The following is a 26,073-nucleotide window of genomic DNA, read 5'->3' as shown; positions in this document are numbered from 1 at the left end:
AGGTAGTATACGGAGAAGTACAGGAAGTGATCAGAAATAAAGAAACCAAGGACACAAAAGGATATTTGCACTTGCCAAGCAGACCAAGGGCAATCCTAGAACTGAGAATCTGACTTCTTAGCACCAAATAATAAACAAAGGAGGCCTGGGCACTATATACACAGCACTCTGCATGTGCAAGATGCTTTACAGGACCTTTAAAAGCAGAGTCCCTACTCCAAAGGGCCTGCAAAGTTTAATGAGGTCAACAGGAAGCAAAGAGGAATTCTCTATCCAACAAACTATAGGGAAGAATTTAGGGAGGCAGAATGGGCTAAGAACTGGGGTTTGTCCGGGATGCCAGGGGTTAACAAAAAGCATCATGGGATCTTTCACGACTACAAGTGCTCAAGACCTCTGTGTTCATTTGAAGACAAGGGGCACCGTACACCATGGGAAGTCATTTAAACCAGGGCAGAATGGACCTAAATGACGTTTTCCTTGGGCCATGGGATTGACGTGCACGGGTGTAAACTACACCACACAATGCAGCACCAGAGAGAGAGAGAGAGAGAGAGAGAGAGAGAGAGAGAGGGAGAGAGAGAGAGAGAGAATCAGACCTCAGCGATCTTTGGCTCTGTGCTAGCACTGCCCAACCCTGACACCACAGGAAAAGCACTGTTACATCACACACCAAATAGGCAGATACAGGTGTTGCCTTGAAGAAGCAGTTTTATTATGAAACCAAGAGTGAAATGCAGTGTTTGTCCTGGCACACTTCAAAACATTTCAAGCAAATAACCAGCAAAAAGCCATGAGCGGAATAGAAAATACATATTACAAAATCCGACATACGGAAAAAAAAAAAAAACAGAATAAAGTTATTCCATTAAGTCTGGAAGGAGACAGGGGGCTTCGGTTCATTCTACCTTGACACCCCAAGCCACACACAATGCAACCTGGATCCTATAGTTGCTGGGCAAGCAAACCAACCTCCGATATTGCTTAGAATCACCTGGGGCATACAGCTGAGACATCAGCCTGCGTGCATCGGTGGTGCCGAGCACAAGCAATTTGAAGACCTCTACATTTAAAGAAAAATATATTGCTTTTCAAGAGTCAGGCTGGCCCCTTTGCCCAGCCTACTGTACACATACAGCTGCTGTTCTCCACTGCGTGTGACCAGTGCAAACACATCTTTCCAATAGAGGGTATGGTCAGAAGCAAGAATCCCTGGATGCAAATCTCTGAAGCACAGGCACATTTCAACCAAAATGGACATTTAAAAGCAAAGATCAATCAAGGGGAAATCTGCCCAGCTGTTCTATTTTTCTGGGGACCCTGATATAAGTTTAAGGGTAAAAAAGTTACATAAGATGTTAGACGCACAAGGAATACCTGTGTGTAAAAACCTATTAAGGAGACAAAGAAAGGCACCATACGTCTTCCCTCTCTACTGAATCACTGCTAACAACAGCTATTGGCCTCAGAGGCCTAGAGCAAAGCATGGGACAACAGCTCTCTGGTATTAGCTAACACTCTTGCTCCATCTACACAACTTAACATGGAGAACTGATTCCTACAGATTCCTAAAAACAGAAGGTGCCGTTTGATAAGCTAACCAGACAAAAGGTGCATAACATTTGCAGCCATGCTGTGTTTCGCTCCTGTACTAAGCATGATGTTGCAGGGAAAATGGAGAAGTTAACGTGACAGGAGGGAAATTCGCTTCAGTCCCAATGCAGAACAGGTTCACTGCAACACCTTTTCAAACCACGTATTCCCAGGACAAGGTTGGTGCTGTCCCCCTTTGCAAGAGGTGAGGCAGTGAAGGCTGGTTTAAGACTGGGTGAGGTATTAACAAGTCTGACTGAGCTAGTCTGGATGTTAGATGAGGACAACACAAAATTCAACCTGGGAATAAAAACTGAGCAAAGGAATTTTTTTGAAAGGCAAGAGAAATCTCTCACTAACCTTCCAGGAGATCTGACCATTTGTACTAAATGCCACAAGCCCCAGAACAGCCCTTAGAGGCCGGTGAAGTGGGTTTAATTTGTAAATGTTCTGGGATTCCTCTCTCCTTATTCCAAGGCTTTGGCCTTGATCTTCTGCCAATCACCAGCTGCTGCTCCAACCCATTCCCCACGAGACCACCCCCGGGGAGCAGAGGTAGCTGAGAAAGACCCTTTCACATACGGGGTGGTTCGTGAAGTTTAAAGCCTATCTGATACAAGAATTACTACGATGTTTTTTGGCCATCCCGTGCCATATATTAGAAAGGCCCTGCCCTGGCCAGCGAGGCAGCAAACACGACGTCACAAGCTGGGCGGGGCAACCCAAGAAGCAGCTGATGATCCACAACAGAACCTAAGTAGGGATGCAAGGTGCCCTTGAGCTGAAGAATGTTTTTAGCCAGGCTATTGGTGTGCGTGCCCTGATACTGCTGAACTTAAAGAGTGATTTCCTGGGGCTGAAGGAGGGAGAGGAGGGTTTCTTTGCCCAGGGCAGGCCAGAGAAATGGAGACAATAAAAATCAGCAACATTTAAATAAAAGGGCGGCTCCAGGAAGTTCCTGCTTTAAGTGGCATAACCTGTCTCTCAACCCAAGGGTGCAACTCCCTAAGACATAGCAGGGAGAGCAAACCTTTCTCCAACTTCATCCCCGAATGGCATTATCCTTTCCTCATCCTACATCTGATGATAATGGCCACTCCAGTTCTCCTTCCCCACTACCTAGGTTCAAACCTGCACCTTGTGTGGGCATTTACACCAGTCCACAACGGGTGTAAAACACTTCCAATTTGGATGTGGTGGCATTACACATCTGCTTTGCACTGCTGTAAATTACTACACAAGTGGCAGGGGAATGGCGAACTGGGCAATGGGATTTCACCCACCACAGATACGAGAAGAACATTTTTGCTCTTTGTTCTGTATATATTTTTTTTTTTTAAACTTCACAATTGAAAAAATAAGCAGCACAACTGTACAGCTATCAGGGATTCTCTATTGGGTCCTGTGTGGGGAAGAGAGCCTACACTCCTTACTAGTGCTAGTGTGTGTGTGGCGGGGGAAGGGAAGGGGGGAGAGAGAGAGAGAGAGAGCGCGCACACACACGTGAGTGTGCTCCCCGCCCAACAGGTAAAGCCTAAAATGGACAGACATCAGACAATCCCAAAGCGTTCTGCTCTTTTCCTCTTCTTTGCCTGCAAAAGGGATTGAAAGAAAAATCAAAACCAACAAAACATTCACAATTCAAACCCCACACACATTTGGATGAAGACTAAAAAAAACAAAAAAAACCCACACCACACTTGATGGTATTAAATGACCCTAGTGCATGACTGACCCAGCCCTTGCCTGAATACGGGATCACAAGGTTAGTTCAAGAGTATTTGGTATCGATGCTTGGCAAGGCGCTAGAAGATTTTAGTCCAACAAACGGAGCTTGAAATCAAGTTGCAAAAGCATACAGTGCCCAAGATACAGTGCTGCTGAAGTCACTTCATCTCGCTGGCAACGTGCTACAAAAGGGAACAATGCCTACTTGAGAGGCCTGGAAACCCTTCCAGGCAATGGGGAGGTGGGAAATTTAAAAGGGCAAAGGGTTAACACTCTTCTATTCATGGAAAAGGTGAGAGGGACACACTAAACTGCATTAAATATTCTATTGCGTCTCTCAGATATGCCTTTAACTTGATACACGAGGGGCGTATAAATCTTAATTTTTAGCAGGATAAATAGCCAGGGGGCAACAGAAGCCCGAACCAAGAATCTCCAGGGGAAAGGTGCATTTGAGTGCACACAATACTAGTCAAAAGACCTTTTTGTTCCAGGCACAACCTATAAGTGACCTAGCGGAAAAACATGGAATCCTTCCCCCCCAGCCACCCCCTCTGCTCAGACTGAACAGGGGCCTGTTCTCCAGTGCTGCTTGCAGAAGGCTGGGAATGCCGTGCACCATTTCATTCCAGGGAAGCGTTTATCAAAAAGCTACAAAAACAAAACAGAAAAAGCCCCCAAACCCCACCTGAATTGCTGAGATCACTCTTCGGAGCCAAACAAAAAACCACTTCTTGTATGTCGAATCCAGAAGCCATCTGGTTAAGTAGCTTCTAAGACCCCAACAGCTCACCCTCCCGCAACCTTTGCCAATTGATTGTTAAAATTAAAATCCATATCCAGCACCCCTCTGTGGACAGTGATGGGGGCTCAGCTCTCCCTGATTTATGCTAGAGTATTATTTACGCAGCACCAATAGTGTTCATGATACTCGACAACAGGAACGTAGGAACTGCCACAGGACCATCTAGCCTGGTCTCTGGTACCAGGTGCCGCACAGCAAGGCATAAACCCCCATAAATAAAATGGTGAGGCACTGTCTTGCAGAGCTTACAAATTAAAAATCAGACCAAAGAGACAACAGCAGGACAGAGGTGTCAAATCAAAAGATGGGAGAGAGAAAAGCCAGGGGTGTGGTCAATTTCTTGTTCCTTCCTTTTCATGTTGTGAAATTGACATGGCTGTTATGATGAAAGGAGTGAAGCAAGTTTAAAGTTCAAGGGCTTCCTGGATAAAGGAAGTCATAAGGAGGGAGGTGAATGGGAGGTAGTACACTAGGCCACTCAAGGCATAAAGGGAGCAGTGTGGAGGAAACTGGAGGAGAACGGTTGCTCCCAGTTTTCTGCAGGCATCTGTATTAGTTTGCAAGACTAAGAGCTCGGCCACATCTTGTAGTTTGGGCTGCTCCAAACCAGGCTGACAAGCTCCACTGGGGGGTTAGAATGCATGCAACCCAACGAGGCAGATGCTCATCATCCACGTAAAGAAGAGAATTTATCTTTGCGGTATCATCATTGGGGTACCTGAAGGAAATTAATATAAGTACTTGCATGCGGACGAGTAGGATGAGATCCACTTGAGTAGCGAGATCTCATGTGTGCAAAGAGTTACAGTGCCATCTTCTGGGATATTCAACTCTCCTAACAAGTCAGCACGGAAAGTGTTCTCAGCTGCCCTCTCGCCCCCAAACTTCTTATCACTTGTCCCTCTGCTTGCAGGTTTAGCATTTTACCTCTGTGTCCTCTGTGGCTCCAGCCCCAGCCGAACTTGTTACAATGCCAAATCGCTCCTTCCTCTTCTTCAGCTTCTCATCATCTTCGCTCTGTGTGGAAAGAAGGTAGAAGATTTAGTTTGCCAGACAGGCCTAAAAGAATCATTTTAACAGTTGATAAGGTTCCTTTCCTTGCCCCCCAAATCTTCCTGCTCTTAGCTACACCACCAGCTGCTAGAAAAAAGAGTAGTTGCAAGATGATTTTGGGGTACACATGAATTAGTGCACAGAACTGAACATACATGTTAGTAGGCTTCATCATGCTGGCATGGTTAGGTGCCCCGTCCAGAAGGGATTTATTGAATAGATGCTAAAAAGAACCTCCGAGGAGCATTTATGATAAGTAGGTCCCCATGCAAAACCTGCTCTCCCTCCATGGTAATCAAGGAAAAGTGAAACCCATTTCTCTGGAGTACAGTGGTGAAATTCGTGGAGTTTGTGGGATTAATGGCTAAAGCTAAGTAACCTGTGACCTGGCACCTGCCTAACTTTGCAACGGCTCTATCCCCTCCACTTTAAATGTCTTTAACCTTTAACTGTCCACCTTAACAGGTCAAGTCAAAGAAGAGTCGACCACGATAGCTAGTGAGGCACGGTGCAGTGAGGTAGGGAGGAAAAGAGGAAGCCTTTATATTCCCAACGGAGTAAATGAAAGGCGCTGGATTGGCAGCCTTAGAAAGCGAGTCTCTGTTTAACCAAAGCAGTACATGTACCTGGGCAGTGGCAGTGTAAGCTTCCTGTCAGTGTGTCCCAATCCTGAGAGGGAGGGTCCCTTCCTAAGTTCTCCCTTAATGACCCCATTAAATCTTTGGCCTCGGTAATGGAACCCAAACTCATTTCACATAGGCCACTGAGCAGCAGACCAGGGTTAGGAACCTAGAGGTGAAAGCCTCTGTATCCCTATTACCAACCCAAGTGTAGGCCCAACATTGAGGATTTACAAGATCTCACATTAAAATCAAAATGTTTCCCCGATGAAATGCTCCAATGGAAATAGTTTTAAAAACTGCCCCGTAAAGTTTGCAACACAAAGAGAATTTGCAGAACGTGAAGCTGGCTACTCCCTGCAGAATGATGGCATAAACACTCTTCAGCAGCTCTGGTGAAACTAGCAGCAAAAGGGAAGAACCCAATTCACTCTGATGAGCATCACCACCAACTAACACCAATCCACCTGCTGCATGTTTTTCCTCATTTGGAAATTAAGGAATGTGGTCGAACAACATGATAAAGAGGATGCACCCTCATAAGAACGCACGGATCGGGTCAGCCCAGTGGTCCATCTAGCCCAGTATCCTGTCTTCTGACAGTGGCCAGTACCAGATGCTAGAAAGGGAATCAACAGAACATGGCAATTCTGAGTGATCTATCCGGTCATCCAGTCCAGCTTCTGGCAGTTGGAGGTTTAGGGACACCCGGGGCATAAGGTTGTGTCCCAGACCATCTTGGCTAATTAGCCATTGATGAATCTATCCTCCATGATCTTCCTTAATTTTTTTTTTAAACCTAATTATACTTTTGGCATTCACAACATCCCCTGGCAACGAGTTCCACAGGCTGACTGTGCATTGTGTGAAGTAGTAGTTCAATTTGTTTGTTTTACAGCTGCTGCCTATTAATTTCACTGGGTGACCCTGGTTTGTGTGTTATGTGAAGGACTAAATAACACTTTATTCACTTTTTCCAAATCATTCATGATTTTACGAACCTCTATCATCTCCCCCTCCATAGTCATCTCTTTTCCAAGCTGAACAGGCCCAGTTTTTTTAATCTTACACTTGATCCTGCAGTGAAACCATAATGCCATGTTTGCAACATCACATCTCTCTCTCTAGGAGCAGGCTAATGTCAGCCACAGGACTATGTGAATCATCCAACATAAACCAAGGGAACATTTTATACAACATAAGCACCTGGGGAGTACATAAAAAGAACAGGAGTACTTGTGGCACCTTAGAGACTAACAAATTTATTAGAGCATAAGCTTTCGTGGGGAGTACATAGTTTCCCATGCCTGCCCCAGTGCAATAGGCCCTGAGCTTGAAGCGCTAGCTCCCCATTTGCCCTTAGAGACTTCATGGATCATGATAATGGTCTCAACTTTTATCAAGAGAACCCGCTGGCCCCTTCATAAGGGAGCGCTGATGTTACTGGAAAGTCTCACACAAGTTACCGAATGAGCTCTCTTTGTTGCTTCCAAGGAGGATTTTTATGGCCATATGGATTTATTTTATTATTATTATTTCCACCACTCAATTTCTTGCATTTTCTAATCCCCTATTTAGAGAGGTGCCCACTGGTCCGGAGGATGCTGCTATCTGTCAGCGGATCTTTTATAAGCCAAAGCAGAGTTTTTTCTGCAAGGCAGCATTCCAGTGCAATAGAACAATCCTAAAAGTCCCTCCAAAGCTCAATCTAGACACAGTCTTAGCATGGGCCCCAAGATCTTTGGTTCAGCCTCAAGAGGACATGTCAGTATATATTCTGTGTACATTTGCACAGTAGAGCAGGCAGATTAGACAGCATAGATATTGGTTTTGCACATTTTAACTCCTACAGACTGATGTGACAAATAATCCATCCCACAAAGTACCCTAAACTCTCACACTTACAACAGACCATGAGGCTCGGCTCTGTGGTTCTATTCTGTTAATGACGCTAATGTGAACTATGTACATGGGGTCACTAGGGATCTTTGAAAGGTACCTTCTGTTTGAAGCCTTCACAAAAAACAGACATCCCTTAAAACTGGGAATGTCCTAACTAGATTGTGGTTAATTCTCAGTTAAGGGTTTCTACACCCTTACCACTTACAAGCTTAAGGCTCTTTCCTGGGAATCGTTAGTAAGCAGAACTACCAATAAGCTGATGGCAGCCGCGGATGAAAGAGACCAGGGCTGTAATTTGCTGTAAAATTCTACAGCTGCTGCTTCTCCAGGATCTGCACAAGAGAGGTATCTCACAACCCTGTCAAGTGGTATTTTTCTAAACCATTAAATATGAAGGCACCTTTCCTTTGAATGATTTGCTGCAGTGCCCTTGGATTTGTTAGCCGTGGTTCAATAAACCGCCCGGGTAGAATCGGGCTTGCTATCCAACGCTAGGGGCTCATTTCTGCAAGCATCAGAAAGGATGTCTCATGGAGCTCAACTCCATTCTTTTGCTGACATTCACATTGCACACCAAACTGTTTTCACAGGGGATGCTTCAGATTAGGATATTTTACTTCACTCCCTGCTCCTTCAGTGAGAGCAGAGGGGCGGGCATGCATGCTCAGAGGAGTTCTTCTCTTGCTATGGACACAATACACTTGGCTACCACTGGCAGGATGAGAGATCTGATTGACTAATGGTTTTCAGTCTAGCAAGAGGCAGTCTGATATACCACACAACTACCGCTATACTCATCATAGGGCTCTTGCCCCCCTTTTCTATTCCCTGCACTGGCCACCACTCCTCTCAAAAGCATTTCCATTTTGACATGACCATCTCAGCACTCACTCAGCTACCTTCACAAATTCCATTTCAGTGATTTGCAGTCTGAATGGACGCAATTTTACTGACATTTTGCAGAACCGTCACGTCCCTACATTTCTCGAGATTCTCCACAAAATCAGAGGCTTTTATCGCCACTGCCACTACCCACACAGATGCCTTGACTATCAGTAATAACCAAGGCCATCATTACCCTTTAAAAGCCTCAATGCATCCATTTTCAATGGATTTATTTCTAGCTTTGGCTATTTCAGTCCTCATTTAGCCAGTTTCGTCAACTCAGGCTGTCCAATTACCTTGCTACACTCCTATAATTTCTCCTCTGTCCCCTGTCACTAAGTATATTTCATGTCTTCCCCTCCAACACCATTTGTTACATTTCGTGACTGGGGAGAGCATGGTCTGACAGAGGCACTAAAAGGCATTCATTTGCCATCAGGTGAAGCCTGCAGAGCCATCCTTGTGATGACACAAAGAAGAGATGAAACAAATCGAAACCATCACCAATACAGCGGGTGCCCGGAACTCCTCACTGGATGCACAACTTCCCACGTCCATTAGGCATCCTAAGTAAATGGGTATGAACTTCGTCATCATTTGCTTTACTAAAAAGGCACCCCATCAGAGCAAGAACCCAGGAGGCCCACTGCCTACAGCTAATAGAAATCATATATTGCTAACAAGTAACTTCTAACCCGATTGCTCCACTTTAATAAACTGACGTGAGCCAGCCAAGCACAGGAAACAAACCGGACACTTAGAAAAAAGATCCATTTAAATGCAAACTCGCAAACCAGACCTAATGACATCACCGGTGCTGTGGCCAATTTTCATGACAAAAGTGACACTTGACACCCCGTCGGCGAGCAGCTGGACAGCCTTCGTTATGTCAATACCTTACATAAATGACACCATAGCAACCGGCTCAGCATTATTAATTATGACATCTCCATGTGTTGTGGCAACAGGGGCGACTGAAAAGTTTTAATTGAAAACTCAGCAATTTCTCATGAGTGTTGGCTCCATAGGCAGTCAAGGCCCAAACAGCGCATTCATTTCTTTCTGTGCACTTACGACACTTCACTGGAGTAATTATTGCTAAATACAACTGCTAACTTTTTCTTTTGTTCCAGGATCCCCTTAGCCCTTGAACACCCACAGATCTGCCATGTGTTTAGTCTTTAACTTCCCTTCCCAGAAAGCCTCTCGAGACCCTGACTATAAACAACAGTCATTTAAAGGAAGCAGTGCAGCGTAGCAGCTCTGGCCTCCATCTGCCTGCTAGGGACTGGGACTCTGTACTCACCATTACCACTACCTAGGTTCTTACATGATCCCCAGCGCGGGAGCAGCACAGTGCCTCTCCGGGCATGGCTTGTTAGCACTCTGGGTTTGAAATGTCATTATTCCCATTTTACAGCTGGGGGACAGAGGGGTAGACAAATTAAGTGACCTTCCCAAGACACACAGAAAGTCTGTGGTAGAGCAGGGAACTGAACCCAGTTTTCCTGTATCTCAATCCAGGAGGCCATCCTCTCTAACGTCTACACTAGAAACTTCAAAGCCGCTCCCGCGGCAGCACTTTGAAGTGCGAGCGTGGTCGCGCATGAGCACTCTCTCCCGGCGCTCCTGGTAATCCACCTCCACGAGGGGAATAGCTCCAAGCGCTGGGAGCCTGTCCACACCAACGCTTTAAAGCGCTCAGACTTGCATAGGGTTGATTTTTCACCCCCCTGAACCAGCAAGTTAGAGCGCTATAAAACGTAAGTGTAGACAAGCCCTTCGTGTGGGCATATCACCTCCTCCGTCCCTAGAAAGGCGGTTGTGAAGCTTAGAGTCTTTGGAACTACCAATGGTGGGCAGAATTATGTATCATTTGGGATCATGGGGGCTGCAAAAATCACTGTTTGGAGAAGTGTAATCTATATGCAAGTACTGATGCTGGTAGAGAAAATCCACTCCAATCTGCTCATTTAACCATGTACAACCATGGTCTTCGATTGCTACGGGTGACCAAAGTGTTGTTCGAACCCTGCTGGTGGGAGAATGGCCCAAATACAACTTCAGGAGAAACAGCAGCACTGTGTCTTTAAAAGGACACATGGGAGTGTCTCTTGGGGAACTGCACTGAGCTGCAGGTTTTTATTTATTTTTTCGGTAACCCTTCCACCCCCGATTGTGGCCCTGCAGGGAAAGAGTATAACAGTCTCACTAAATCAACACTGTTCTAATGATCTTGCTCACTTGACCCCCTAGCATGACAGTGTCAGATGCAAACACGCTTACAATAAACTTCACTCCATCTTTGGCTCCTCGCTGACAGGTTTTGATTCATGGGGTGCTGAAACCCATCTGAGGAAAATTACCTCTATCAAAACACTGCTATCTCTGCATTTATCAAGCCCTGGGGCCATGCTTGAGTGTACAAATGGGCACATGTGCATCTGCAGGGAAAGCTGACCTTTCCAGCAGCATCAGACAAATTTTAACCTTACTGTTACTAGGTTTGCTCCCTTTGCACTCACACTAGGAGAGATTTTTTGGGGGGGAGGGGGGAAGAGGGGGGCTTTCCGTGAAGGATTCGAGCCTGAGAGTTAAAAACTTTTAAAGCGTAATGGGCACGGGGGAGTGTGCAGGATTTTAGACATGTGTAACTACACATTTCTACTGTGCTGTACCTAGCTGCAGCACTTTTGTTTCAATCGAGCCCTGTCCTGTCATTTTGAACGAAATAAGTGGCTAACCTAGTCATCCACAGGGCCACAATCACACAGCTCACCTCAGTGCGATCGTCAATAATAATGTCACCACACCACATGGAGCTTCCTCGGGCTCTTTTCTAACCCAGTCAAGATTTTGGCACTTTCCTTTATAAGTGGCAGCTTTCCACAGCCAGCAACTGAATGGTCAATGATTCTTCAAACCAGCCCTTAGGCCTGTAAGTTGTTGAACACTCTCCATGCCAAATGACTTCAATGGGAGTGGCTGGAGCTCAGCTGAGCTCCAGGCAGAATCAGGTCATTCATTTTGAAGGCGGGATTACTTCTATAGACGGAAGCACCTTGGGACAGGTGTCTCTTTTGGAACGTACCCACGGAGCATGCGGGCAGTGTCCAGTGAAAGGTTTTGATCAAACTGAAAGGACGACGACATTAGCTGGACTGAGCTCTTCACCTGAAAAAGTGGTACTCGACAGTTGAACCAGAAGACTCTCGAGTGGTCACACCCCCAAACCAGCTTTAAAAGACCCTGTTTACTGCAGCCAGACAAATAGGCCAGGAGCAGCCTTTTCGTGAAGCAACACTGACACACAGTGGGGGCAGGTGGGCAAACCCAACATGTACATCCACTGAAGAGGTCCAACCAGCACAGCTCCAGATTTTAAAAATGTCCGTGAGCATTAAATAATCCCAAGTTTATCTGGCCTTTATTTCATACCTAGTTTAGTCCCAAAAGATAAACGGACCCTTTTAAAAATCAGATCATTCCCCTCGCCCCAGAGGGTGGGCAGGTTGCCAGTTTCAGTGCTGGAAGGGTGAATGCCAAAATGCATTAAGTCTTGGTTTCCATGGTGCACGGAGCAGCTCTGGTACTAGCCTCATCCCCGCAAGCAGAACTGGATTTTAACTTGGGAGGGGAGGGCACAGCTGGTCACCTTTTTAAATGACACGCAAGAGCTCCCTGCAACAATGGCGGCACTCAGCTCTGCTCCAGCAGGAGAAGCCCTGTTCCTTCTCCCATCTGAAGTGAGGCAGCTCCCAGCTGATCCCGTCGTACAAGTGAAACCTCTTGGTGTCCTCTATGTTAGGGGCTGGGGGGGGCCCAGATCAGCTGTAATGTCCCTAGTAATTACTAAGGCTATGGCTACATACAAGTGCTGCAACTACACCACTGCAGTAGACACTTGCTACCGCAGTGGTCGGGGGGTTTCTGTCCCTGTGGTAAATCCACCCCCTCAAGAGGTGGCAGCTAGGTCAATGGAAGAATCCTTCCATCAAACTAGTTTTGTCGGGCTTAGGTCAGCTGAACGACATCTCGGGGTGGAACTTTCCACACCCCTGAGCAATGCAGCTAGGCTGACTTAAGTTTTAGGCGTAGACCAGTCCCAAGCTTTAGTGCTCAAATACAGTGTTTCTCAACAGCCGTCCATGAGATCTGGTCCCTGGCCCCAAAAGGGTTGAGAAACGCTGCTCTAACGAACAGCTCATTTCGAGTGATGGGAGGACTCTGCACTGAGTCAATCACTGCAAACAAAGAAGGGACAGTAAGAGATGAGAACACGTACGAACACACATTTCTCCCCCTGGTTAGCCGTAGATACCCAGGAAGCCCAAACAAGTGACATAGCAGCAGCTCCTAATCCTCAATTGTTTAGATTTCATAGCAGTGGCCTGGGTGTAGGTGCTATGGAATGACACCTCGAGGCTACAGCGCAGGGCTCATTACAAATAATGAAGATAGGCGGAAATGAATGGAGGACCAACCTCTCTCTTTAGTAGCAGCAGACAGGTGATGAGCATTGGGCTCGGGCTCAATACAGGAAACAGAAGTGGTAGGGAAGAGGCTACACTCTGAAGAACCTGCCAATACTCTAATCTCACCTCTGACAGCGGGCATCAGATCACAGATGATCAAAGTAGTGTGTAATCTTGGGGTCATGCTAGATTCACCACTAATCCTAGACCTTACAGACAAGAAACCATGGTACAATACCTCACACTGCTGAAAGCCAAGCCTCACAGTATTGTATGGGCAAAATGCCGTCTCCATAGATTAAGAGTCCCCTAGAGAAAAGGAGTCTGAATTTCCAGATCAACACTGGAGAGGAATTCTAATCACGAATGTAGAGATACAGACACAAACCTCCATAATCTCATCCTTGGAGCTTTCATTCTGAGAGAATGAAAGGGTGTGCATGCGCATGTATGTATAAAAATGGACCCTTCTGGTCATCTACTCTCCTGTATCTTGCTGCAGCATGACGGATGGCAGGATGAAAAGCAGAGCCCTGAGGCTTTCAGGCGATGGTAGATTAATGATGACATGGCCTTGACCTCCAAAAGGTAAAGGTTATGAAACACTCAAGGGTAACTGGGCTTCCAATTTCATACCCAGAGGGTGAATGACAGCAACTGATGGTTTTATTCTCAGAAACACTCCAATTCTGGGATGCACAGCTGTCACCCACCACCTTTTTGAAATTCATCTCAACGTATTTATACCTCCTGGCTCTTTTGCCTTGCAGACTCCATTCAAGAGCTTCCGAGTCCATTTGGAGTTGATAAACTAATGTACATCAGCAAATATTTAGCAGGGGCTGTGAAACAATTGGAAATCCCAGAGGTTTTATATAAGCATTCCTCATGTGGCTTACCTTTCAATTCGCATCCCCAGAATTGCTTTTCACAGAAATATCATTGTGCAAGACCTCAGCTTCATACTATATATACACTGTAAACTATCTTAGAGGAACCACCAAGGAGCTGGTGGTTTTATAGACTCCACTTCCCCACCCCCATTCTGCTGCCCCCAAAAGACCTCCAAATGCCTGGTTGTTTTCAATCTGTCCCTTTCAACCCAAGTCAACACAGCACTTTAATCTCCAACCTCATGAAATGAAGGTAAATAAAATTTTGTAAGGTTCACCTCACTTCATGTCTTCATTCAACATTTGGAGCTAATTACAGGGAGACGTATGGCGAGATTGAGGCTCTCTCTTTCCAGTGGCTCAAAGTCTTGTTCAAAAATAACGCTGGAAAGAGAGAGCATTCCCTCGGCCTAGCGTGGGATACGTTCACCTTTTCAACTCCATTTATACTAGATACCTACGAAAGGGTTATTCATGAAAGGCTTGTATCACGGCCTACTTATGAAAATACTCTGCTCTTTTGGATCACCTTTCCTCCCAGGCTCGGGGGGGGGGGGGGGGAAGGATTATTTATAGACAGTAGTATAAGAGATGTACACTGAAGGGTCTCTCAGCACTTCACAAGCATTATTCAGTTGCATCCCCCTGGGAAATGGGCATCATCCTCATTTTGCTAATGGTTCACTCAAGATTCCCCCAGCACCTCAGTGACAGAACACAGAAGTTCCAGCCCTAAGAACTGACCATCTGTGTTTCACTGATGCAACTTTAGCTGGCCTCTCGAAGTGTGGGGAGTTTACTGACCAAGCTCCTCTCTTGGAAGGTTCTCACACATTTTGCTGTCTTTAAGGACGAGGACTTTCACAGCATCAGCCTCTAGATCATGTAGGTCTGGAGTGATGCTTCATTTGCCAGCTAACATGGTCTATTAAAACATTTATAAACACTAGGGACAAATCAAAATGCATCTAAGCCAGTCGCTTTTAAGGGCAGCAACTCCTAGTACAGATTTCCGAATGCTAATACAACAAAGAGGCCAACTTGTTAAACTTATTGAGCCGGATTCTGATCTGACAGTGGTGTGAACTGAGAGCATCTCCATTCAAATCAGTGAAACGTAAATGCAGTACAGGCAAGGTCAGTAGCAGGCCTCTATGCTGAGACAGCAACTTTGTAATTCACAGTAAGCAATTTTCTGCTATAATACTTTTTTCCCCCCGACTAATGTGACTGTGGTGTTACCTTTAGCGCCTCTCCCTTTCCCCACCTCCCTTCCAGTAAAAATCCAGGAAACAGATCAAGCAAGGGAAGGATGAAGGAATCTAGCTAACGTATTTTTTGGACGCTGGTTTTGGTAGAGGGCAAAAGTTACAACAGCTGGCAGTTCTGAGGTTTCTCTGTGTCAAGATACTGAGGCCTTAACAGTTAAAAGTTTATGCTCTCTCCAAATGGAATCAGCAGGGGAGGAAGACAAAAAAGTCACAGCCATGTGTTAAGAGTACACCTGCAACTCTCCCAGAAGTGGAATACTGAAGTTGAAAAGCATTCTTTGACCTAGACGTCAGAGGAAGAAAGACACACGTAAGGAATGCCACATGGCAGAGTGAAAAAGACACATCTCAGGTGCAGGGCAAGGCAAAGGGGTTAGGAAGCATCTTCACAGTCCCTTAAGAACAGCGTCCTAAACATCAAAGCATTTCAGCAGAGTTGTTTTTTAATTTACCAGCACAGACAGATTTTGACAAGCCCACAATGTACAGAATCTCTACCAATCTGTAGACACCAGAGGCTTTGCTTGACAAAAACATATTTAGGAGTTCTGGTATTTATGGTAAACAAGAGGCCACCCCAAGTTAAAGCTACTTGGTGCAGGGAAAGTTTTCCCTTGAAGCGTCCAGCTGTTATTAAAAAGGAGCAATCGGGCGATTACTAAACACTATTTGAATTGCACATTAGCCCCAGATTTAAAAAAAAAAAAAAATCCATCCTATTCAAAACCAACAAGCGCAAAAACGGCAACACACCACAGCAATGTTAACCCTTCCTGTGCACGGAGACAGTTTACATCCACACCCCTCTATTGATGTGAAGGAGAACTTTTTATTTGGGGAAGTGGATCATATTTCAACTGTACTTTATCAGCGGAGGCCAATACGACTCGCCATTCTACCAACTAGCAATGTTAAAGTGGTGATAAATGTGGACTCAAACCACATTCCAAGGCACTGGAACTCCAGTGAATTTGAGGTGCAAGGGAAAACATCAGGGTGCATCCTTGCTCATTGAAATGGACAGCACAGTCCCAGTGTGCTGAAAATGAGTGTGTAAAAGGGGACATGTGGGATCCCCAGATTTATCCCCACTCCAGGATTTCAGATCAAACTGGCTCAGTTGACAAGTCAAATGAAGGTTCTTCTATCTGCAGGCCTCACACACTTCCCCTGGGACCTGGAAATGCAGCTGGGCTCTTTCCAACTGTGACCCCCAACGGTAAGTGATTTTGCAATCAGTACTGAGCTACATATTTGGACAGAGGCCAAAGAGAATCCCCCTCACTCTCCCACAGCAGCACTGGGAGCTCATGCAGGGCTAAGCACCCCTAGATATCACAGTGACTTCATTCGTCCATTCTACAGAATAGACAAATGAAAATTTATCAATATCAAAGCGATTGGATCCAACTCAGTACATGGGGAGCAGAGATTGGGAGTAATCAGTGGCCATTAGACTTAAAGTCTATATATGGTCTAAAAAGGCTATGGGAGAATGAAGTAGTATTGTGTATTGCCATTTGTTCTGAGTGTCACTTCATGACATAGATTCATTAGGACAGGCTTTGAACTAATCTATAAACCAGATTAAATGCAAGATTCCCAACACACACAAGCGAGAGCGTTAGCAATAGCTCTCAGAGTCGTTCGTTCACCATGTTATACTCGGTTTCTCTTTTTGCAGAGTGGCAGAGACAAAGAACGGGTTGATTAACTCCCTTCCATGACCAACTTTGCTTGGCTGAATTCCCCTGTAGTCTGGTTAGCAGAGGCATTACTGGCGTTTAATTATTAAAGGTGAACGGAGAATTGAAAAATGTAGTTATTTGTATGACAGTATTGCTTAGTTCCCAACCAAGATCAGGGCCCCATTGTGCCGGGCACTGCCCAAACATGGAGCAAGAGACTGGCCTTGCATCAAAGAGCTAATAATCTTCAGAGATAAGACAGAGGGTGGGAGAAAGGAGTTCCAGTGTCCAGGGTACCAGCCTGGGACATGCCGGAGACCAAGGCACTCAACTCCCTGCTCCGCCACCAATGACCCATTTCTCTGGGCCTCAATTTCATCTGTACAACGGTGCTAACAGCACTTCCCTACCTCACAGCGGTGCTGGAAGGGTAAATACAACAAAGATAAGGTGCTCCGATGCGACGGTAACGATGGCCGTAGATGTACATTAGGTGGATTACACTTTGCCGCTCAGGAAGAGGCAGGGATTAATCGACAGGCTCAAGGTAGCACAGGAAGTGTGTGGGAGAACTGGGAACTGAACCCAGATCTCTGGAGTCTTGGTCCAGAGCCAGAGCCACAAGACCGTCGCTCTGAACTCGGAAAGCAATGCAAAGTTTATCCGTAGCCCTATTGAAAAGGCATGCAAGTACTGCAAATCTCGTCTATCATCAAGCAGACCGGATATCATCCATCGAATTAGTCCAGCTACTCTGGATGTTAGCTACTTCAAATGCCTTATAAAATACTCAGGAGCATCTCTCTGGTCTGGAATAGAAGGCAGTAGAAGTACACCCAGTAGAAAAGGAATACATATTTGTCCTTTTCTATTTGCTTCACAGCTTAAGGTTTCTGTGATGCCAACAAAAGCAGCCCCAAATTCAGGGAGATGGGCAGGTCAATGAAGGAGCAGACTTTTTGCAAATATTTTGTCAAGATCAAAAGGTTGCTAGTTTTTAAATCTCCACATACATTTCTCAAGGATTTCAGATCACATGCAGAGAAAAATTTGCTGGCCAAACACATTTAAGACAGTTTAACCTCTAAACACTGTTCCTTCATTTCTGTTTGGATCTTAAGTGTTCCTTTTTCCAGAAGACATTGTACCTTTTTATTAGTGGGAATAGCCAGAGCAAGGAATAGATGAGTTAGGAATTTCCAAATTATTAGTAACAGAAGTCAGGTTAAATCCCAGACCTTAATGCAAATCACTTTTCCAACACCACCATCAAGCTCAGGAGTCTAAGCCCACCCACTCATACATTTAGTCCAAAAGACTTACTGCTTTTTGTTTTAAATAGAGTTAAAATACTCAGCAATATAAATCTACTATGTTTTGGCAAAAGACAGGTCAATCAGAATCCCCTTAAAGCTAAACTAATAATACATTTAAAAAACCATCTTATGCCTAGGGCAGTAGGGTTTTACACAGCCATTTCCTGTGGGACTCTCTTGTAGGAAAGCTGACATACATAAACAAAGGCGTTACTCAGAGATGGGCCTGAACCTAAATCCAGATCCATCTGATGGCATTCTGATCTGGATCAATCCATTTTGCAGCTCTGAGCAAGCTCCAGTAATCACAGAATTTTTTAAATGCACTCTTATATCTCCTTGAATTGGGATGAGTTAGGAAATCCCCTTTCCCCTTTATTAAATAACTAAATCAAAGCAGGCTTCCAATGAAGTGAGACTAAGCATTTTCCATAAGCTGAATTAGTTGGGATGATAATACTCTTAACAGCCTGCTCCAAAGCCCCATGGGAGTCTTCCATTGATTTAATGTGGTTTGGATCAGTTACATTTAGCGAGGCTCCACAACGTTCTGCAAGACTGTGTTAAAAGGTAAACCCATCGAAGCAAAAGGGGTACTCCAATTCCAAATCAAATGCCATAGCAACTCACTGAAAGTGTATTAATTTGACGGCATGGTAGGTTTCCCTCCCTCCGTAGTCTGTACTTTCAGAAAAATGTTGGGGAAGAAAAGTAATCCAACGAATGAGGGAAGGGAGTAAAATGACAGCAAGTAGCACTAGCAGAGATGTTTGACAGTTTGGTTAAGAGCAATGGAGAAAGCTTCTTAAATATCTTTATTTAAAAATTCAGAGGGTGGTAGTGCAAACAGAATTTTTATAGGCTTAAGACCTTTATTTAAGAAAGCCCTAGCAGTTCACGCTACTACCTCTCTCTCATTCACTCTTCATTTTATGTGGGTTGGGTTTTTTTGGTTTAACTTTTGTCTTCCCTGGTGAGCAGGGGTTAAAGAGAAACCTGACTTCGTTTCTCTCCCTCAAATTAGAATAGATCCTTGAAGGCTAAGAGCAAGAGCACAGTTTGCCATTCTCCCCCAGTCGCTCCTCCAAATTCCTGCAGCCAAGTGGTTCAACAGCCCCTGAATGGCACACATAATGACATCATTGATTGAACCATAATAGAAGGGAAAGGGGGAGTGGGGAAAAGATGTATTTGTGTTACAGACAAAAGATAAGTTCTGTTTCACAGCAGGGACAAACGAAGAACCAGATGACTGGACAGAGTGAGGTCACAGAGTCCCCCCCAGCATTGTCTTCCCTTTAAGCAACCCCTTGCCCACTCCCTAAAGGTTTGTTAGGGACGCAAATCCTTTTCAAATGGCACTGTGGATAAAGAAAAGATCAGGAGTCCTGCTGACCCCTCGCAGCTCCTCGTCATTTATTTTGAACATGACATCGTGTGTGTGTCAGCGTGTGCAAAGAGGTAACAGGAGGGGAAGAGACAAACACGAAGAAAGGAGTAACTGTAAACACTACATTACTACGAACATTAAAGCCGTTACAAAGGGGAAAGGCAAAGCAAAAGGACAACAAAATAATGGAATGTCCCAGTCGGAACCACCCAATTACCGTGTTTTTAGATTTCACCATTTCTTCCTCTCCCCTAGACTGGCAGCTGTTTGGGAAAGCAGCCTGCCACGAATCTGAAATTGGGAGCATACTCTGGGTATTGTGTTCATTAAGGGATGGCCAAACTGAAATATGCAAAACACCCTGAAGTCTGGAGGAGAGGAGTTGGTTCAGTCCATTTGAGAGAAGGTATTTGCATAGTTCAGATTAGGACTGAGAACCCAGCAAAGGTTACGGACTGTTTCAATGCAGGGTTTCGGTTTGGCCTATGCCTAGCAGAAACACACCATGTGAAATTATTTAGAGTGCACTGTTTGGGGGTGGGGAGAGAGATGCAACCCTCCCCAAAAAGAGAACCACTCACAAGCCGGTCACCAAAACGAGGAGATAAACAGATGCTGTCACCAGTGTGACAAGAGAAACAAGACAGAGGGATTTTATAGTCCAGTGTCTAAAATCTGAAGAAGCGTGAGAAAGACACTGTAATATTATCAAGAGGGACTAAAAGATCTTTCATTAAAGAGGGAGGAAGAAAAATGCTCAAACTCAAGTAGGACAGGGGTTCTTCCCCCCTCCCAATAGCACTCACTGGTCACATGGTCCTGGCTCTGCTGCCGCCTCCTCATTTCCAGCTTCTAAACTGTATCCAACAGCCACAAATACCCTCAGGTCTTTCCTGTTGCTATTGTTCTATATAAGCTGCTCAGCGCTGGAGTTGCCACAGGGATGTAACAGGAATAGAAAAGGAGAAGTCCATGAGACCCTCTCTCTCAGGTCCATTTTACAGAAGAGTTTGAGAACCAGGAGAAAAGGAAAAACAACAAGAGTGGTATGGCACACAAGCTGCCAGCAACTCAGAAAAAGGCTAACATGCTAAACAGACACAAGGGGTAAAAATCCTAGTACCACTGGAAAGTCCTAGCCTAGACAGATACTTGGGCCTCAATGTCTGGATACCCCCAACTTGAGCCACCTCAAAGGGGCTGATTTCCAGACAGCAATTCCGGAAAGTGAGGTCCCTTTAGGGTTCTGGCCCCCTAGGTCTTGGAATTATGTTTAAATAGCAACTAACAAGTATGGGTTGAACTTGACACCATCCCTGCCTTGAAAGGTCAATATCCTACACGGCCTAACGTGAATACATAAGAAGGGGTGGAATGAGCTCCCAGAAGAGATAAGAGTAAACTAGAGGCCCGTACATTTATTAAAGCCTTTGCCATAGAGACAGCAAAACCTTGGTAAGAAGAGGAGGGAGGACTCCTAGAACCTTGGAGAGGTGAAGAGTTCACTACATGATGGAGAATGCCTTGAAGACTTTGCTTAGATACAACAGTGATAGGCACTTCGGAAAAATCAAAATGTACATTGAAAGAGATGGTTGGTAGGTCAGAAACAAGAGGAAGCCTGCTTGGAAGAACTGGATTTGGAGGAAGGATCGAAGAAGATAGGGAAAATACTTGACACAGGGAAAACTGGTCAGAGCTTATAGGCAGCATGGAGATTGGAAAGTGCAGGCCGCAGGATGGCCTGAAAACAGAGTTACGCAGAGCCTTGCCATTGTTAATTCAGCACCTTGGGTAATTTATAGATCTATGAAAAACGAGCAGCTTAAAATCTGAGTCAAGGAATGAGAGCATGAAGTTGATGTGGAAGAAAAGGAAGCCAATGACAGGACTGGAGAGATGTGAGATGTGGTCAGAGCAGGCGGAAAATTACATTAGCCACAGAGCTTTGGATCTGATGGCGAGGGAAGGCCAGATGAGGAGATGGCAGCAGCTCAGAGAAGAGATGACCAAGATTACTGCAAAAGGACCCTGAAGGAGCCAACCAAAGAGGACACCAGGGCTGCAAAGGAAGGGGCTTGCTCTGTCATCCAAAGACCACTTCCAACCACCCTTCCAATGTAGGTGCTGGTGACGGTCTGAATAATGGCTGCCTCCTCCTCTGGCAACCATGTTACAAGAAAAGAGCAAACTGGACAAAATCCATAGAGACAGAGTGACCTACACAACAGGTGGCCGAGTTTTAGCCTCCACTGGCAAATGACTTTTTAGGGGAATGCCAGGGAAGTGCCCTCATCTCTACCAAGCCAGCAGGAGAGAGAGTTCCCAGGAGATTTATAACCACATGGGGATGAGATTGGGATTCTGTGCTTGAAGGAGCACAGTCTCCAAAAATACCACCACCCTGAACAATTTGTTACAGGTAACACCTAAGGGCCCTACTACTTTGTGCAGTGAACTGCACTTGTATCTCATCAGCTTCACTGTTTCCCCATTTATGTGGCTCATTCAACAAAGCAACAGGGGCAAGGAAAAACATATAAAAGAACAGGAAAATGTGATTGTAAAGCCACAAGATCTGACAAAGACTCGGGAGGGAAGGTGTCGTACCTGGAGCTGCTTTAAACTGTTTACATTAATTAGATTTCAAATTGATGATGTCCCTTTCAGAGAGCAACTTTTTACTGATTCCTATTTCTTTAAAATGCCCTGGCGATAGAATAGCCTCTTCAAAGGAGGTGAAAACTATTTAATTTTCACACACAGAGACAGAAAGGCAGGTTGGTGTCATTGCACCTTCTGCAAAGCATTCAGCATCCCTTAAGGAAATGCTACTTTTCTAAGTAGGTTTACAAAGATTTTCAACAAATACACAGATTTCCAATTTTTTAAAAAAACTCTACTTACATTTTTGCATTCAAAGGAAATTAAAAATCAAAATGCATCTTAGGATAAATTGTTATTTATTCAAAATGTAAATGAATTATATAAGTCCAGAATGAAACAGAAAAGTAACTTCATCCTAATGTTTTATATTGGGGTCTCACTTTTAACCATCGGGGAATAATGAATTCCATGCCGGAGCTCAACCTCACACATTTAATCTTCAGGGGATATTCAGTCCTTTGTCAAACTTCTCCCGTTACATTTTGATTAACCATGGGCATGTTTTAAAATCTGGTTTTAGATGGCGTAGGGTGGGGGTGGGGAATCAGCAATTTTCAAACCTCCCTATAACTCCTTAAAAGAATAAGCCTATCTAAATTACAACAGATCTTCATCCACACCTCAAGCAGCAATTGTGCACAGGATTTTCAAAGGTGTCCAAGAGTGAAACTCAATGGGAACTGGGCACTTTGGTGTCCTTCAAAAACCCCGCAACAGGAATGCTACAGACAGCAGGGAAAGGATTATTTTTCCTTCAGTGGAAGAACACTGTTCTCACAAAACAGAGACAGCAATGGCTCTTTATCCACACTTCCTCTACCTTAAGTTCAGATGTAGACTGCTGTATGCAGTGTTGACTAAGTAGACCATACAGATAATCTAAGTCAGCACAGGGAGATAGCTAGGTACTGGGAGTGGGATAACTTGAACACAACCATTACTAGGTCAAGAATTCTTGCAATGGTGTTTACTTAGCACTCCAAAAAACCTGCTAGGTGCATTACAGAGCAACAATGTCAGGACAGTCTCTGTCACAAAAAGTTTACAATCCAGTAAAGGAATTCTACCCGATAGACAGACCTGCCCACCTTCAGTCGGTTCACATTTCCTATTATTTCATAAAGGCCCCTTTTATTCTGCTCTCTACAGAGGAATTAAACTGCATGCTTGCAGGCTCATAACAGCACCAAACCCACATTAGTCTAGCACAGCTTTAAGACGCTTTTGTCTCCACATCTAACAGTAATAAGTTATACTATAAACCTTGCTATAAACTAGAGGCTAAGACTGTGGACTTGAAAAAAAAAACAAACACCTACAAACCAGGGCATTAGGAATAACCATGCTGGAAAACAGTTGTCAGGCTCAGTTTGGGCTGGGTAGCCATTTTTAAACACCTGTTGGGTAGTTCAAACAATATGGAACTGAGAAATCTGCTTTGATAAGACCATCCTTACATAACCCATGTTATGGGAAGTGACACTTTAGAGCCTGATAAGATGGGAGGTTGCAGGGGCTCAGCACCTTAGGGTGAATGAACCAGGAAGCCAGTCTGGGCCTCTTGTTAAGGCAGCTGTCACCCAAAGCACATCTCCTCCAAACACCTGCTGACATGTTTTTTTTAAGGTCTCTGGTGGGAGCTCTTGGTAGTTTAGTTCATGTATCAACTACTCTGGGTAAAGCTGATTGGACAGTAGCTCATATAATCAATGGAGCACACACAGCCTTCACTCCCCCCCGCCAATTGGAGCTTTCAATGAGGTCCCTTCTTACAATCCCTATCCCTGGATTCTATTCCCTCCAGTTTGGAGCTCTTGAAAATCCTCCAGGGGATAAGCTGCTGAATTTCACAAACTTCCCTATTTGCTTTCAATGGGAGACACGTGAGGACTCATCACTTACCATAAATCTCCCTCTATGGTTCCACTATGTTCCAGCCAGGATACATGGGCTCAGGACCGGTGTGAAATTTACCAGGGGTACCACTGATCTACCTCTGTTTCCCCCAGCAAGTTGTAGTTCTCCCCTGTGCTCATTGCCAGTTTAATATACTGCTTCACTCCCTCCCCAAAGCCCTTTTGTGAGACTGCTATTTTTATGAGAAAAATCAGCTATAAATATCTTTTTACTCTTTACATTCACCTTGCACCTAGGCACTTACTGGTTTCACTAAGCCCCACTAGGATTTGGGTTTCTTTCTCAGGCAAACCAGTACATTATCCACGTGTATGCTAGCTCTGCTGAGTTATTCCTTCTCATGCCTACATCCTGAGCAGTGCTGCCCTGCCCTATTCTTAAGCAGCCCAGATCAGAGTGTGCATTTCTTTTTCAGCACACTATTAGGCTGCATGAGACAGCTTTCTCACTGGCCTTTGTCAAGAGGTGGTCTGGCGCTGAACTTAGCAGCAAACCAATATGTGAAAATAGAAATTTCCCCCTCCCCACCATTCCTGAGTCCAGTTTCAAATCAGGTCTTTGTCACAGAAAGCTAATGATAACACAGGCAGGGGCTACGATTAGGAAATACAATCATCTACGTATTGAGACCAAGGAGCTGAGGGGGCATGCAAGAGGGGAGACAGGAGTGTTAAGTAAAAGACTAGAAAGCATTCTTATTACAGGAGGGAAAACAAATCCATGTTTCACACTCACAGCCCTCCTTTAGCCGTGAAGCCTGTGCCATCAACGCAGCCATGCACAGGCCATTAGGTAGAGAAACTCCTTCTCCCAGCAACCCAGTGGGCGGGGGAGGAGGCAGTCTAGCTTACTGCACCCTTGTGTTAAAATCTCCAGGACTGCCAGCACTATTCTTCACCTTGTCACTTCCCATTACCCTAACCCAACAGGCCTGCACTCACAGCTACTCAAGCTAGAAAACGGGGAGGTCGGTTTTTAAGGGGACAGGAGAAGGAGCAGCAGCAAGGGGGACAAACATACCAGACTGCTAGATACTGTGATGCGTACATGTGTGTGACTCTCTCAGGACACACACACAGTTGAACACTGAGTCACGTAGGTATTCTATCCAAGCTTTTTCTGAAACAAACATGGAAATTAAGGCTTCCAAATATTAGTGCATAGTATATATATGCTCAAAAAAATTTAGAGACAATCTGCAACTATTAAGTGTAGCCATAAGCCCTAATTTAGGAAGTGGTATCCCCACATTCATATTTTGCCTTATAGAGTGACCCATCTTAAGTCGAAGGAATCACAGGGGCACAACTGGGTCCAAGGGACGACGTTTACTCAATGTGTACAACATGCAAGAGCTAACTACATAGACGCACTGCTGCACTGGCCGGGCTCTAGTGGCGTCAGAAGATGTTGAGGGCCATTACTGGGCTCTCAGGCTATGTAAAGAGATATTCCCTAATGCCTAGACACTGTAGATAGCAGAGGTTCCTTTTTTAATATCTGTAATGATGTAATATAAAGGGACTCTTCCAAATCACTCACAAACAATGAAGACAAGTTGTGCAGGTGAACCCAAATGAGGGCTCACAAGATTTCTATGCCACACCACACCAAAACACTTTACCTACCTACTGTGTGTTACAGCAAAAGATTTTTCAAATGTTTTAGAATTTTGTTTTGTTTTTTAAACGGAACTTTTTTTAATTCCCCCCACCTGTAAATCTCGATGCCTTAGTTACTGTTAGTCCAACTATACATAACACGGAGGGAAACAGAAAATCCTCTACAAATTACCCAGAGCAACTTTTTTTAAATACCTAAAAATAATAAGATTGAAAGAGCCAGTATCACAGGAGTTTCAGATCTAGGA

General features: G+C 44.8%; 1 protein-coding gene across 3 annotated transcripts in view; it reads right to left on the bottom strand.

The window, feature by feature from the left end:
• Window positions 1-693: 693 nt before the first annotated feature.
• The window catches only part of SARNP (SAP domain containing ribonucleoprotein), a 47,386-nt gene continuing 22,006 nt past the window's right edge, over window positions 694-26,073 (bottom strand). For all 3 annotated transcript variants that reach the window (XM_024201726.1, XM_024201729.1, XM_024201727.1), the window contains 2 exons: window positions 5,054-5,143; window positions 694-3,185 (listed from right to left, as the gene is read on the bottom strand). In XM_024201726.1, coding sequence (XP_024057494.1) covers window positions 3,144-3,185; window positions 5,054-5,143 — 132 coding nt within the window. In that variant the 3' untranslated portion in view covers window positions 694-3,143. The remainder of the gene's footprint in view (window positions 3,186-5,053; window positions 5,144-26,073) is intronic.

This window comes from Terrapene carolina, unplaced genomic scaffold (assembly GCF_002925995.2).
Source record: "Terrapene carolina triunguis isolate 2854851 unplaced genomic scaffold, T_m_triunguis-2.0 Scaffold641, whole genome shotgun sequence".
NCBI classification, from domain to species: domain Eukaryota; kingdom Metazoa; phylum Chordata; order Testudines; family Emydidae; genus Terrapene; species Terrapene triunguis.
Note: the sequence above shows the minus strand (reverse complement) of the source record. Positions and strands in the feature narration are given on the sequence as shown.